The following is a 13857-nucleotide window of genomic DNA, read 5'->3' as shown; positions in this document are numbered from 1 at the left end:
GTGTGGTCGCAGGGCCCGGGAGCGCGGCATGTGTGGCGCGCTGCTGCTCGCGCTGCTAGCGGCGGCGCGGGCCGGCGAGCCCAACGCGACGGACCTCGCCACCGAGCAGACAGACCTCGAGGAGAAAACGCCACTCTTCCCGCCGGATATATTCACCGAGGAACAACGACGCTCTGGCGCGGTCGTATTCCACGTGATCGGCATGGGCTACATGTTCGTGGCACTGGCTATAGTCTGCGACGAGTTCTTCGTGCCGGCGCTCGACGTGATCATCGAGAGGCTGGCCATCAGGGACGACGTCGCCGGGGCCACGTTCATGGCGGCGGGGGGCTCCGCGCCAGAACTCTTCACCTCCATCATCGGAGTGTTCGTGTCCTTCGACGACGTGGGCATCGGGACCATCGTGGGCTCGGCGGTCTTCAACATCCTGTTCGTGATCGGAGCCTGCGCCCTGTTCTCGCGCACGACTCTGTCTCTGACGTGGTGGCCACTGTTCCGTGACTGCACGTTCTACTCCATCAGCCTGCTGGTGTTGATATACTGTTTTCGTGATAACGTGATATATTGGCAGGAGGCTCTGGTGCTGTTCTCGTTGTACGGGGCATACGTGCTGTTCATGAGGTGGAACCAGCCGGTGGAGAGGGCGCTCAAGAAGCTGATATACAAAAACAAGGTGACTCGAGTGAGGAGTACGGATCAACTGATGCCGACGGTAAGCTCGCCCGCACAACCCTCCATCATAGACATGGATTTGGTCACACGCACACTATTATCAAATATATAAAAAATACTATAAGAGACCATCGCCACGCTGACCACATCACGCCAAATCCATGTCCTGTTAGTAAACTTATTAGTACATGTACATATCTGTATCAACATTCCTCTCACATTGACTCACAATATCTATCATTCAAATAAATCGATGCCGTAATAACATAAATCATTTTCGATGTTGTGGTTATTAGAAATTATTACAGACTTAGAAATACATAACTCTCACTATTAAGCATTAGTTGTATAGTAGACACTTCCGACAGCATGAGTACATTATCAAAAAGTATCACATTTAAACTTCTTGAAACCACATGATTTAAAAATGGAATTCCTATCAGCACGACTGTATACAGCCAAAATTCTAAGTCGTCTCATTGTTTTAAATGTTATGAATACTCCTTGGTGTAAGAACTATTTCCATATTGTTTATTGTTTATAATAATCCTGTTTGAGGTGCGTTGTTATGGAGACTAGTCAGACTCGCCCTATGAGTTACGTAACAGTGGCGTGAGTTGACTTGTATTTTTTGAGTCGATTAGGGTGAATTATTTTTATGGGAACGATTATTAACAATATTTTTTAAGGGAGCCAGGAATTGGGTTAAGTTTTATAGCTCGCGTGTGTTCGGATGGCGGGTGTCATGGCGTGATGTGTTCATATTTTCTTCATTAATTTTAATTTCCGATAACAATAATAAAAATAACAATTTCATATAACACGTAAAAAAATATACGCCCAGTTTTTTATATATTTTCAAAAAAATATTTTTTAAATATATATATTATATAAATATAAAATGTATATCCACAATTATGAACATAAAGCTAAATAAAAAGCAACTTTGCTACGAAACTGCTACGTTTGGCTACGGGCCTACGAGCTACGAGCTACGCCGGCTATTAAAATGTTGCTTTGTTAAAACTCGCGCTTCTATGAAATGAAAAAAAAGTATTTTTGATACAAATAAAAACATTTCTATTCGTGCTCAATCAAAAGCCAAGTTCATCACAAATGAATGTTGGAATAATATACCTATGAATATATATTTTTCTATATCTTTATAAAATAAAAATCTGTTTAATTAATTCATTAAATTAATACTAATCAGAAAAAAATGAAAATATTACCTAAAAATAAAAAAATCAAGATACCTGAGTAATATATACGTATCTATATAGGGTTTGAAGAATTTTATTCTTATCTATTTTTATTTTTTATCTGTGAATGCCGCATTGCATACGCCATCTTAGATCTTTCCTGGAGAAGAATCCAACTGCAGCGTTGGCGTCGCATACATTATCTGTATATAGACAAATTAGGAAATAAAAGTACTATTTTAAATGATTACAAATTAATTTGTAGAGATTAATTTATTTTTTTTATAGAAAAAGTATATTTTTAATTTTACCAACATTACTCGCTAACATTTGATTACAATATTTTTAAAAAATTAACATAAAATCGAGTTAGACATTGAGGTATAGAAGTTAATTTTAACATGACAATAGTAAATAATTTAAGATATTCTGTATTGTTTTTAAATATTGGAAGTAAAGGATTTTTTTTAATTATATATATAAAGGAATATCCAATGAAATAAATTCTTAAAATCGGACATCCAATCCTAGTACGGTCAGCCAATTAGAACACGAATCGAAGTCATACTGATTGGCTGCAATCGATTCTGACGGAGAATCGATTACAAAATTATTGAGACGATGACTAATTAAATTAAATATTAACAGTTTATTAGATTAGCTATGGCTATAATATATTTTTTGTTGGCTATATAATTTATCTGGTAAATATGGATATTAGTTAAAGTTAAAAAAAAACATTGAGTTTTGTAAAAAAGAAAATACTTCAATAAATTTCATAATCAATTTTTTATATACTTAAATTTAAAAAAAATATAAATAAAAATAATTCATACAATTGTTATTTTTAAAACGAACGCAGCCATAAAATATGTAATAATCTTATTTTAAATAAAAAGCCGCAGGGGATGTGCAACACGTAAATCAAAAATGTCCGTGACCTCGTATGGCGACTTCAATTTAATTCTATACAAAGATTAAACATTGCATCATACAATTAACTGAAGCTACAAGCTTGCGAGTACTCAACTCTTGAGAACTCATTATGTCTAGAAGCAGAGGCATTTTAAATAGGGCAGGGACATTGGTTAAAATAAGGCCACATGCTCAGTGCCCTTAACCGCGTCGTTAGCGTTCGACGTTGACAGTGACAATCTACTTTTTTTTTTAAATTTCTGTTTAGGTTAAGGTGAACTTTTACAGCTTTAATACGATTAATGTCAACAGAGGTTTTACAAGTGACATCAAAATAACATAGCATTATTTAGCTTGTCGTGATTAATAAAATTAAATGACAATGATTTAATTATAAATTAGGACTCTATAAATTGTATGATGTTTATAATAATTTTAACTAGATTTTGATTGATTATTAATTATTTTTATTTTATGACGGTAACATCGTCTAGTTATTAAAATAGTGTAATAGTTTTTACTACGGCAGATTTTTTAATGTACTACACTCTGATAAAAATGCTTTTACGACTTAAAGATCTATGGGACTAACTATAAATATAACTGTAGTCTGTAGGAATATCTGTGGGACATTCATTATTTAGCATACTTATCGAAAAGTACTTGCCCTTATTTTAGGTAACCGAGACACTAAATATAAAAACATATTTTATTGGATTCAAGTCTTTCTCCTCTTATTTGTATAATGGATTTTATTTTTGTTTCATAGAATTTCTATAATAGATTATGAATTAAGCTATAATAGATTATGAATTTTGGTGTAAATAAGTAATTAAAATGTTAAAATCGTTAATAGTACTGCGTCAACAATGTCCGTCGGATAATAAATGTATAAAGATATATAATTTAAAAATCTCAAATTAGAGGTTGTATAACATACAAGCCTCGGCGGAATCGTCAGATTATCTCTGGACCTTAGTCTAACCCAAACTCCATTAAAACGTGCTACATTCACATAAATTGGAGTGTCACATCTGCGTGTTGGACTAACGCCAGACTTACAACTATACTAGCTTACATTTATCCCGGTGAGCACATGCACAACTATGTACAACTAGGTACAACTCGGTACAACTGCGTTATATGTATATATTTTATATATAGGAAACAGTTGTTTCGTTAACACGCTTCAAGCTTCATATACTCAGCGGTTCCTGTAGAAATTGTCGACAATAACTCATATAGTTTAAATATTTTAATCTACTCGACATATTTGTGACTTATGTTTTCTTGCCAATTAACTTTTTTTAATATTAAATTTATTTTACAGAATGTTTTAATGTTTTAAAACAAAGTAGAAAAGATACATTTTTTCTGTATTAAAATCTATATTTAAAATATATAAGTATAGTATAATACTTAGTAGAAGTGGTTCTAAAGTTTATACAAATATAAATTTAAATTATAAATTGTATCTTTGTAAAAGATAAGTATTTCTTTATTTTACTTAACAAAAGATAGAGAGTACTTTTCACCTGTCAACATAGCATGTTCAGATGACATGACAGTACATGGTCGCGTAGCGTTGCTACGAGCATGCTACGTTACGTTCTGTAGCACTGCTATGATAACACGGACAGCTATTAATGATATTTCTTACAACGAAACAAGATAAATATTGTAAATAACAAATAAAGAACAACACACATCACGTTATGACACATATACAGAATTTGAAAATATTTATCTTTTCTAATAATTCCCTCTGTTTCTCTGAATCTTTCTTCTTCTAAGGCTATATTGACTTGAGCCCGTTTTTCCAGCACCAGTCAGCCGCCCAAGCTTTGGTGAGTTGTTGCCATATTTTCCACTTTATTTCTATCTTAATCTTTTTCTACCGCTTCCTTTTACATAGCTTCCGATGACACTGTCATCTGACACAGTAGACTTGGTTTATATTTATATATATTTATTTTTATTGAATCGAATATCATGCACAGTTATAATATATATTTATTATAAACACACGGTCTGATACGAAACGGACATTCATATGTTTTATAAATTAATAGGAGAAAAAAATAAATAAAAAGCGTTCCAAAATTGTGGGCATAAATAAGGTCGGCAGCGGCTGGCGTCGGACCAATTTTTAATGTTACCGATACGAGCGGGCAATTTAACAAAACACTGCTATACTCGCACACTCGCAGAGTTAACATAAAAGAGAAAATAGTGAAATAAATCATAACTTTACTATGAAAAAACACTTAACTTTATATTTAATTGTGTCATAGTTATTCTATCAAATCATTTAAAACCGGATCTGAGCTTAATCATCATTGCCTTGCTTATCACGTATATAATGCATTAATTTATTATTTAGTCCTTTTATTGAATAATATTATTTAGCAAATTTATATTTTCATTATAAATCCAATTTGATTTTAAATAATGCTTGCAAATAAAACAGTATGTTACCATTTATTTCCACAAACACCGTTTTATAAACTCACAAATTATTCCGATCAGTCGGTGTCCGCACGTACACAATATATATATATATATAACCCATATGGTTTATATAATAATCTTTTACTTTTACGAATTCCTGTTAGTATTCCAATAAGGTTATAATGATTATGGATTTCGAATCAATTGATTTTTTCCGCTGTAAGTATAAACAGTCTTTATTATTGTACCCTCATATTAATATCAGAAAGAATGAGAAAGCTTTTACTTAGTAGCCTTACCATCTAAGGCTACGTCTTCACTTACCATAGTGATGTGATAACCAAACCTTATCTAGTCTATCCAATGGGTTATAAAAAAAATTAAAAATGACAACTTTACCTATAAAATTCAGAGAGTTTGTTAGTGTAAAACATTAATACATGTTTAATCACGACATACAAGTCCTTCACCGTGATATTATCAATCAAAAAGCGGACGTATCAATTAATCATCGAAGAGAAACATTCGCGATGCATTAATCACGTACAGAATCTGAAATGAATGACTTGCTTATTTGTCGAAATCTGAGAGATCAGATCTGTGAAGTGCTTTATACATAGTTACATCAGAATTCCTGTAGAAATTTTTATGACCTCATTAAGAGCTACGTCCTGAATAATCTGTTCATTATTTAAATTCTTGTAGGTAGGAATTGTGTTAGGTTTAAGTTCTACTTCGTGAACCTTAAGTCATTGTTATTCCTGAAGTTTCACACAAGGATGAGAATGAAGTAATTTGTCTCGTAGTTATATTGTTTTGTGCTAAATCAGTAGATTACCAAATATAAGGCGGTCTACATAACAGAACAAGTCTTCTGTTATCCATGTTCACCCTTTAGAAACCCATGAAAGTACTTCGAGGGGAAATTAGAGAATTGCAACGTTCGAAAGGAAAAAAATACTTTTCGGTTTTCGTGATTCACATTGAATCTATTAGCTACTTTAGAATGGACTAATATATATGTCTTCTTGCTAGTATTTATATTTCCAAACTTAATCTAATATCTTTCAGATACATACATTTGTAAAATTTCTGTTAGAATAAGTTTTATATAAATTTAAGTATTGAGTTCTGATATTCTCAAGCACGTCCAACACAAATACAATCCTACGGCTTTACACGGGTCGTTTGTCTTCTATTAAAACAATATTAGCAAACGGGATTGCCCGAATCGATTCATACCTCGGCTGCCTCCGAGCTTTGGTGTAACAATATCGATGGGCAATGGGAGTTTCTCATACGAGGATGAATTCAAAGGGCACTAACAACTAAACCGATTGTATAATTTGCTGGGCAAAAACATTGCTCTTCAATACTATCGAACTATGATTTTTAAATGGATTTACAAGCGAATCGTATGTCCTATTTAATATATATACATTAAACATTATATATAATACTAGGTAGTAAAAATATTATCCAAAAAGCAAAACGTTCCTTTCACTTCCATTGAAATAATCTCCTAGTATTTTTTAAATAATTATATTATCAGATTTGAATTAAATTTCAATTTTTATATATATTTATTTGATTTAAATTACATATTAAATAATTCTAACAATATAAACTATTATATATCAAAGTTTAAATTGGAAACTATTAAACAACTATACTATAGCTTCTGAACAGTGTCAGTCCAACAATATCTTGCTGGGATTCTATTCAATCTATCTGGCCTAACGCTTGTTTGTCCGGATGCTTCATAATTCTTTGGGACATTTTCACCTTTAGCTAAATCGTCAACTCTGTTTCCACCTTCTTTTTCACTGACCATTGTAATAATTGGTGCGGGCACCTCCTTTCTCTTCTTCATGAAAGTAACTTCAGCCAGTTCTTCTTCAGAACTGATGTCGTTATTTTCTTCAATTATATCTTGACTCAGTTCCTCTAATTTTGATGACTTTACAATTTTTTTTTTAGATTTTTCTAACAGAATTTTCCCGAATAGGTCTAGTTGTTCCTCGAATTTGTCCAATTTACCCATTATGCGGTCCAATTTAGTTTCTTGTGACTGTATCGCTGTGTGTAAACACTGCAAGTCCAAATTGCCCTCATTATTACTCTGTAGTTCTGTAAAGCATTGTTTTATAACTCTTACAACGGGCGCTCGTATATTTTCATACAGTGACTGTTTTTCCTTATCATTCATAAGGTGGACTTTTATCTTTGCGTCACTCGTATCCATGTAATCTTCTGCGATGGCTTCAAAAGACTCGGAAACTGTAATTTTTTGGTGATCATTTTTCTTGTTCCTCTTGTCATTATCTTCTTTATTACAATGTTTCCGCTCCGTAGATTCAGAAAGTGAGAAGCATAGAGACTTATTTTCGTTTATGTCGTCTAAGGTATTACTTTTAGAGGACCTACTAACGGATTCTCTAGCACTGAAGCTCTCTTCATTACATTTATACTTGTCTTTATCTACGATTTTTATTGTACTCTTGGACTTTTGTTTATTAAAAGTGACATCTTTGTAATGATTTAAATTTTGTTGGCAATGTTCGCGTTTCCTTTTTATGCGTTGACTAGGTTTTATAGTATAATAAACAGGATTACTTACGTCGTTTGTGCTTGGTGGAATGGTTAAGGGAATTATGTCCGTGGCAAACTTAATGGTTTGTTCTATTAAGGGATCTTTGTAATCCGCGTATTTAGTTTTTGTTTTGTACGTTTCTCTTTTGATTTTATCGAAATCGAACTGTTCGCTCTTATCCTGTTTTTTATTTTTTTTAACTTCGTTCTGTGAATTTTGTTTTTCTACTTTCGTTGATTCTCTATTAGTCTTCCTTTCTTTTGAAAGAAATTTCTTATGCATATATATGACAGGGTTGTAAGAATTTTTAACTGGGAAATATTCAGATAAATTTACACCGTTTATTCCGACGGTTTGTTCTATGTTCGCTGAAACAAAATATAAATTTAAATTTATATCTCATTGAAACTTTGAGTATAGTAAAGAAAGGCAGTGGAATAAAATAAGTTGATTTACTTAAATCCATCAATAGTCGTTTTTTATATCCCTTATTACGTACAATTATATAAAATTCAGTTTTGTGACAAAATGTGAATGCTCTGGATTCTGACAAGTTTTTTTTTTATACTAAACCAAAGAGTTTTCATTACAACATTAATTTATTCCTGTCGAGAGCAGATCCGTTGGAGATGAAAAGTTAATTTATGGTTCAAACTCGCAATAAATTAATACAAAAATATTAAATCTTTTATGTCTCAACGAAATTTGGCTAAATCTTAATGTCCCCTGCAAACTTCGGATTCGTCTTATCGAATTGGCTCGCTTCCAATAGATAACTGTGTAATGGCTTTAGGACTATATCTGATACATAGATATATTCAATAATTATGCTCTGTTAAGTTCCTATACATATAAGAGCAGTTACAATTAAGCCTGTAGTTTGTACATTAATTCGTTTAGTATCAGAGAATTTTCATCTTTATGGCTATTGTAATTGATTCGTATATTGAATGAAAGTTAACTGCTCGGTAAACTAAGGTTTTTAAGTGACATACGATAGGCGATCCCGGGCACGGAGCTGAGGTTTGTTTGGCTTTATTGAAGCACTCTGTGCCAATATTATCCCTACTTGAAATCAAAATTTAACAGTTCTCTTACTTTATACATAAAATGTGACGTCAAATTTATTATAGACTATATACATATTTTTATAGCGTACTTAGCTAACTAAAATTTTATAATATGAATAATTTCCAACAAACGTTTCTAAGTGTAATGTCACCATGTATTCTTTTCGAACATTAAAAGAAATGACATATCCACTGAGTACTAACATTTGTCAAATGTCAGAATAGAAGTCGTATCCCTAAAAATCATACATAACTCATTCTTCCGCTCACCATTCGTTCACATTATTTACTCTTTCAAAACGTCGAAGCGATCTTCCTGGGTTATCACATACGAATATGATATATGTATCTAACATTCATTCTATTCACGACAACATTAGCGACTTCTAACTTATGATACTCTCAGTTAAATTTTTATAAATATGATATAAATGTTAGCGGCGTTTCAATCAGAGCAATACTTTAAAAGCACTGACAACATTGCTTTATTAGACGCTGTCACATGATGTCTTGTAAATTTACGGGCGTCACAATGTACAATATTAGAATACTGAAGATTAATGAACACTTTTATTATACGTAAATAGCTTTCTAAAATATAAAAAAATCATAGACCTAATTATTTTATTAAAAATTATATATGTATCAGACAAAATTATGTCCAAAATTTTTATTGCGTTTTTATATTGTAAAACGTTTAATTATATAATTTGATATAGTTTGAATTAAAACAAGTTTATGTGTCCACTAACATAACTTCGTCGCGTCTCGTTCATTGTTCCGTCCGGAGGCTGTTTTCTATTTAATTTTCACTTAACTTAATGCCTTTCCCTCCCGATGTTTTACGAGCAACAACGTATGAGCTTCGTTTGATGAGAGTACATTTTCTTTTACAAAAGTAAGAAACTCTCGCTCTACTAAAAGACACCAGCCTTTATTATCTTCCAAAGCATTTATTTCATGAACTAGAGATATTTTTTTATTTCTAAGACTGATTGAATCTACATCTATATAGTTAAATACATTTGTTATGACCGAAATCAATCTATATTTGTTATAGATTTCAATTAATGTGATTATGTCAGTACTTAAATATATACAATGGAAGCCTAATCTTTCTTTTTTTTTTAAAGTACTAAACTGTACTAAGATCCAATATAGAATAAATAATTCGGCTCACACAAGGTCAACTTGTAATAAATATATAAAATTAATAGTGACTTTATACTTAAACAAATATTTAAATTAGAAAATATACAATGAAAAATTTGTTGACTCGAGGAGGATTCGAATCTGAACCCTCTGAAAATTGTTTCCCAGTTGCTTTACCAGCTGAGCTGTCGTGTCACAGAGCTGTCGATCACGATGCCTTTATTGGTAAATTCGATCTTCCAGAGGTTCGAATACTGCTCATGGCAATGAATTTTGTCATTCTATATTCTGTAATTGAAATAAGCCATGTCACAATTCGTTTAGTAATTATAAAATAGCTTTGTCTGCTTGATGCAAAATATTTATCCACAACGCTACACGAAACTAAAAAATATTAATTTAATAAATAGATAATTCTTGCCGGGCAACACTAATACACTAATTAAGAAACTTCACATTGACAAAGTTTCGGTACATATTTGTTATTCGTTTAAAATTAAAATCATAAGCGTAACCTACTTATGAAGTAAGCTGTTCGATCAGCTTAAAAAGTTGCCAATATTTTTAAATTTCAACAGTACATATTAATATCCGATGAAAATGAAAGCAGACGAAATTAGTAGTCATTTAATTGATAGCACATTATGTAACATTGGAATACAGATTCCGAATCAAATTCATTGTTAGGAAATAAGTCGCATTCACGGAACCCAAGAATAAATGGCGACCTATTTCAGAAAGATTTGAGGCAGAGCTTACTTCGTTTTTGGGTCAGAATTTCGAGGTGAACAACGCCTTAACACGACATCCGAAGCTTCAAAATCCATTGAGATTTTGTTATTTTTTATCTAGAATATTCCTCAATGACGTATCGTTCACAGTTTTAACGTGAACACAAATCAAAGTTTATCGCTGTCTCTTCAACGTAAACCTAATATATAAAAAATGTTATTTGAAATTTTCTCTTTTATTTCTTTGTAACGTCATGCTATCACACGACTCGTTAGAATGTTTCCGAACTAAACGTATGTTTGTCAATACATCGTAATGCATATATAATTTATAACTTCGTACATTTTTATAGCGGTTTATTACAATTTGATTGAAAACTTCTCTGCAACAGTGGTTGGATAAATTTGATTTTGCAAGCAATGTCTTTTAATATTAATTAAAGTGCTTTCAAGTAGTGCCGTGGACATTTTTTTATATCCGGCTCTAGTATCCGATTCGTCTTGTTTAAGCAATTAAGAGAACTGTCAGCTTATTAATGGGTTTAACTCCAACTACCTCTGGGAGTGTTTCAGAATGTTCCGTTAATTTCACAAATCTAGCTATTTCTATTTAGTTTCAGTATCAAAAGTTTCGTGACGTTATCTCAACCAATGACAGTATAGCTTAAAATAAATTTCCATATTTAAAAAATTTCATAAGCATTATAAAAATGTTTATGATTTTAAACGCGAGTCACAGATTTTAAGTGAATTTTTCGTGTATCCGGTATGCGTTATGCAAACGAGCCTCTCACCGATTCACCGGCCAGGTGGAACTGTTGACCCAAATGATATTTAAGTTTTGAGAGCACATTTTTTTTTCACGATGAGTATCATGTAACCTTACAGACACTACATTAAATGAGCTGCTTGATTATAATTCAATTATTATTAAAATAAAAAGCTTGCAAATATTCCTGACTTACGAGTATATTTATTTATTAAAACTTATATCAGTCGACTTATCATACTGATTAGGATAATATAATGTTTTTAATATAACGTTTGCTGGTTTTAAAGTTAAGATATTCAGGAATTGAACCGAGTATTCAAATCAGTTGGCAACAAGCTGACCGCCACAGCAGGGTTTAGGGAACTTAGTCCAACACTGCACTCCGACACTCACACTTAATGCATTATTCACAAACGTGGCCAAAATCAGACTAATTTCCATTGTATTACAATACATATTTTATAATATAAAACAATCTATTGGACAATAAAAAACGTGCGTATTTCAATAATATCAAACATAAAACAGAAATAAAATTGAAGTGACAGATAAAGAGTAGAATTTACGATTAAATGTGTAATTAAGGCCATTATAACAATCAAATAACAAGCCAGTTAGTTAGTTAGTTAGACAAGAGGCGGTTAGTAACGCATGGGAGTTTATTTGTAGTTAAAATGTTTGTTAAGGATGAACTATTCAAGAACAGACTTTCGGTTTAAGAATCCCAAAAGGATTAATTTGCCTCTATCCATCAAAGTCTCTGGATACGCCATTTGATTGCCAGCAATGAAAACCGAACGCAGGCAGTAAAAAAATTATCGTATACTGAACGTGTCTGAAAAATTTACTGTTTCTATATAGATTAAATGACTTTTACGTAACTGTAAGGATAAATTAATATGGTACGATTAACATAAAACGTCTGTGGAACCTTAAAATTAATAATTTTTTCATCGATATTTAAGCATTTAGCATCATTAATGAACTTTAATCAATAGTTTATTTATATTAGATTGACGTTTATCATTATCATTAAAAATGATATCATATCATTAAAAATATAGTACATTATAATATTCTAGAATTATAGAGCATGTTCTAGAATATAATTCTAGTACCTTATCCTTAGTTATCCTTAGAAAAGCGGGCGAGCTACTGTTAATTATTTATAATTAATTATAAGATAATTAATTAAACTATTAGTTAGTTTATGTTAGAATAATGTTAGGGCTGTTGTTGTATGATTAATGTACTTTTTATATAAAAATAGTTTTCTCAAAGTTAGATTTACAGAGATCTCTCTTATAGTGGGAAAGAAAAAAATAAAATATCTATATCAGGATTATATATAACATGAACATCAAGATGTTTTAAAAACAAAATATGTTTTACGAAAGGAAAATGGTATTTCTTTGGGAAAATGCAAGAATTTCCCACCATAAATATATGGCACAAACTTTTATATTGAATTATTAGTAAGTTAAAATATTTAGATTGAAACTTTAAATTCAATCTGTGCCCTACCGATATGTTGTAAAAGTTTTTAAAGAATTTAAATTTTCAACATTCAGCGATGTGAATTCTTTAAAACATTAAACGGCCGGATTCGAACCTACATAGTGAGCTAGGTTTCTCACCCGGAGCTGATTCTATATAATCTATGGTTCTTTATAACCTTTGTTTAATAACGGACAAAACATTCCCTTAATAAGACAACACGAAGAATCTATTAGTTATTAATAATGTGATTTCTTTCAATGCTATTCGCAAAAAAGTTCTCAGAATCTAAGTTCATCTGATTGGGCTTGTCTTGTTTCTTCTACGAAATGTCGCCAGCCTGTGGGATCAGTAATCCAGCACTTTTTCACATGTTTCCGCATTTCCTTAGCTCGGATTAGGATAAGCCTTGTGAGGGAAACTTCCATATATAAAGCCTTAAGTTTTCTATACTTGATATTCAATTGGATGTTGTTTGTAATGAACGGAATTCCGATGATAGTTTTGGCTCTGTTATAAATAGTTTAAAGATAATTTCCTATAAAAATATAATTTATCTACGTTTAACGAGAATTTAATTAAAATTTTGATTCTAAGTTAACGTTAAATATATTTTTATGGAAATTTCACAAATTAATATACAAACTCAATAAGGCATTATAACATAATTTATCAACTAGCAACAATTTTAACTGTCAAGTAATGTGACAGAAACTCAACGAAACATTAAGAAAAGGTATTATTAATAAATAATTATAACAAAAATTTTAGTTTTTAATGAAATAACTATGTAGTACAATGT

At 31.6% G+C, this 13857-nt stretch overlaps 2 protein-coding genes across 5 annotated transcripts in view; one reads left to right on the top strand and one right to left on the bottom strand.

The window, feature by feature from the left end:
* Positions 1 to 18: 18 nt before the first annotated feature.
* Positions 19 to 13857, top strand: part of LOC116771640 (sodium/potassium/calcium exchanger Nckx30C) — a 33718-nt gene continuing 19879 nt past the window's right edge. For 2 of the 4 annotated variants that reach the window (XM_032663531.2, XM_032663529.2), the window contains exons 1-2: positions 19 to 712; positions 4613 to 4636. In XM_032663531.2, coding sequence (XP_032519422.1) covers positions 29 to 712; positions 4613 to 4636 — 708 coding nt within the window. In that variant the 5' untranslated portion in view covers positions 19 to 28. The remainder of the gene's footprint in view (positions 713 to 4612; positions 4637 to 13857) is intronic. The other 2 variants (XM_061528146.1, XM_061528145.1) reach the window with 2 other exon arrangements.
* LOC116771641 (uncharacterized) lies at positions 6806 to 8370 on the bottom strand. The gene is made up of 2 exons (XM_061528147.1): positions 8290 to 8370; positions 6806 to 8201 (listed from the first exon to the last, which is right to left on the bottom strand). The coding sequence occupies exons 1-2, from the start codon at positions 8297 to 8299 to the stop codon at positions 6913 to 6915; spliced, it is 1299 nt and encodes a 432-aa protein (XP_061384131.1). The 5' UTR covers positions 8300 to 8370; the 3' UTR covers positions 6806 to 6912.

Source organism: Danaus plexippus, assembly GCF_018135715.1.
Source record: "Danaus plexippus chromosome 16 unlocalized genomic scaffold, MEX_DaPlex mxdp_23, whole genome shotgun sequence".
In the NCBI taxonomy this organism is placed as follows: Eukaryota; Metazoa; Arthropoda; class Insecta; order Lepidoptera; family Nymphalidae; genus Danaus; species Danaus plexippus.
The sequence above is the reverse complement of the archived record's forward strand: the minus strand, read 5'-3'. Positions and strand labels throughout refer to the sequence as shown.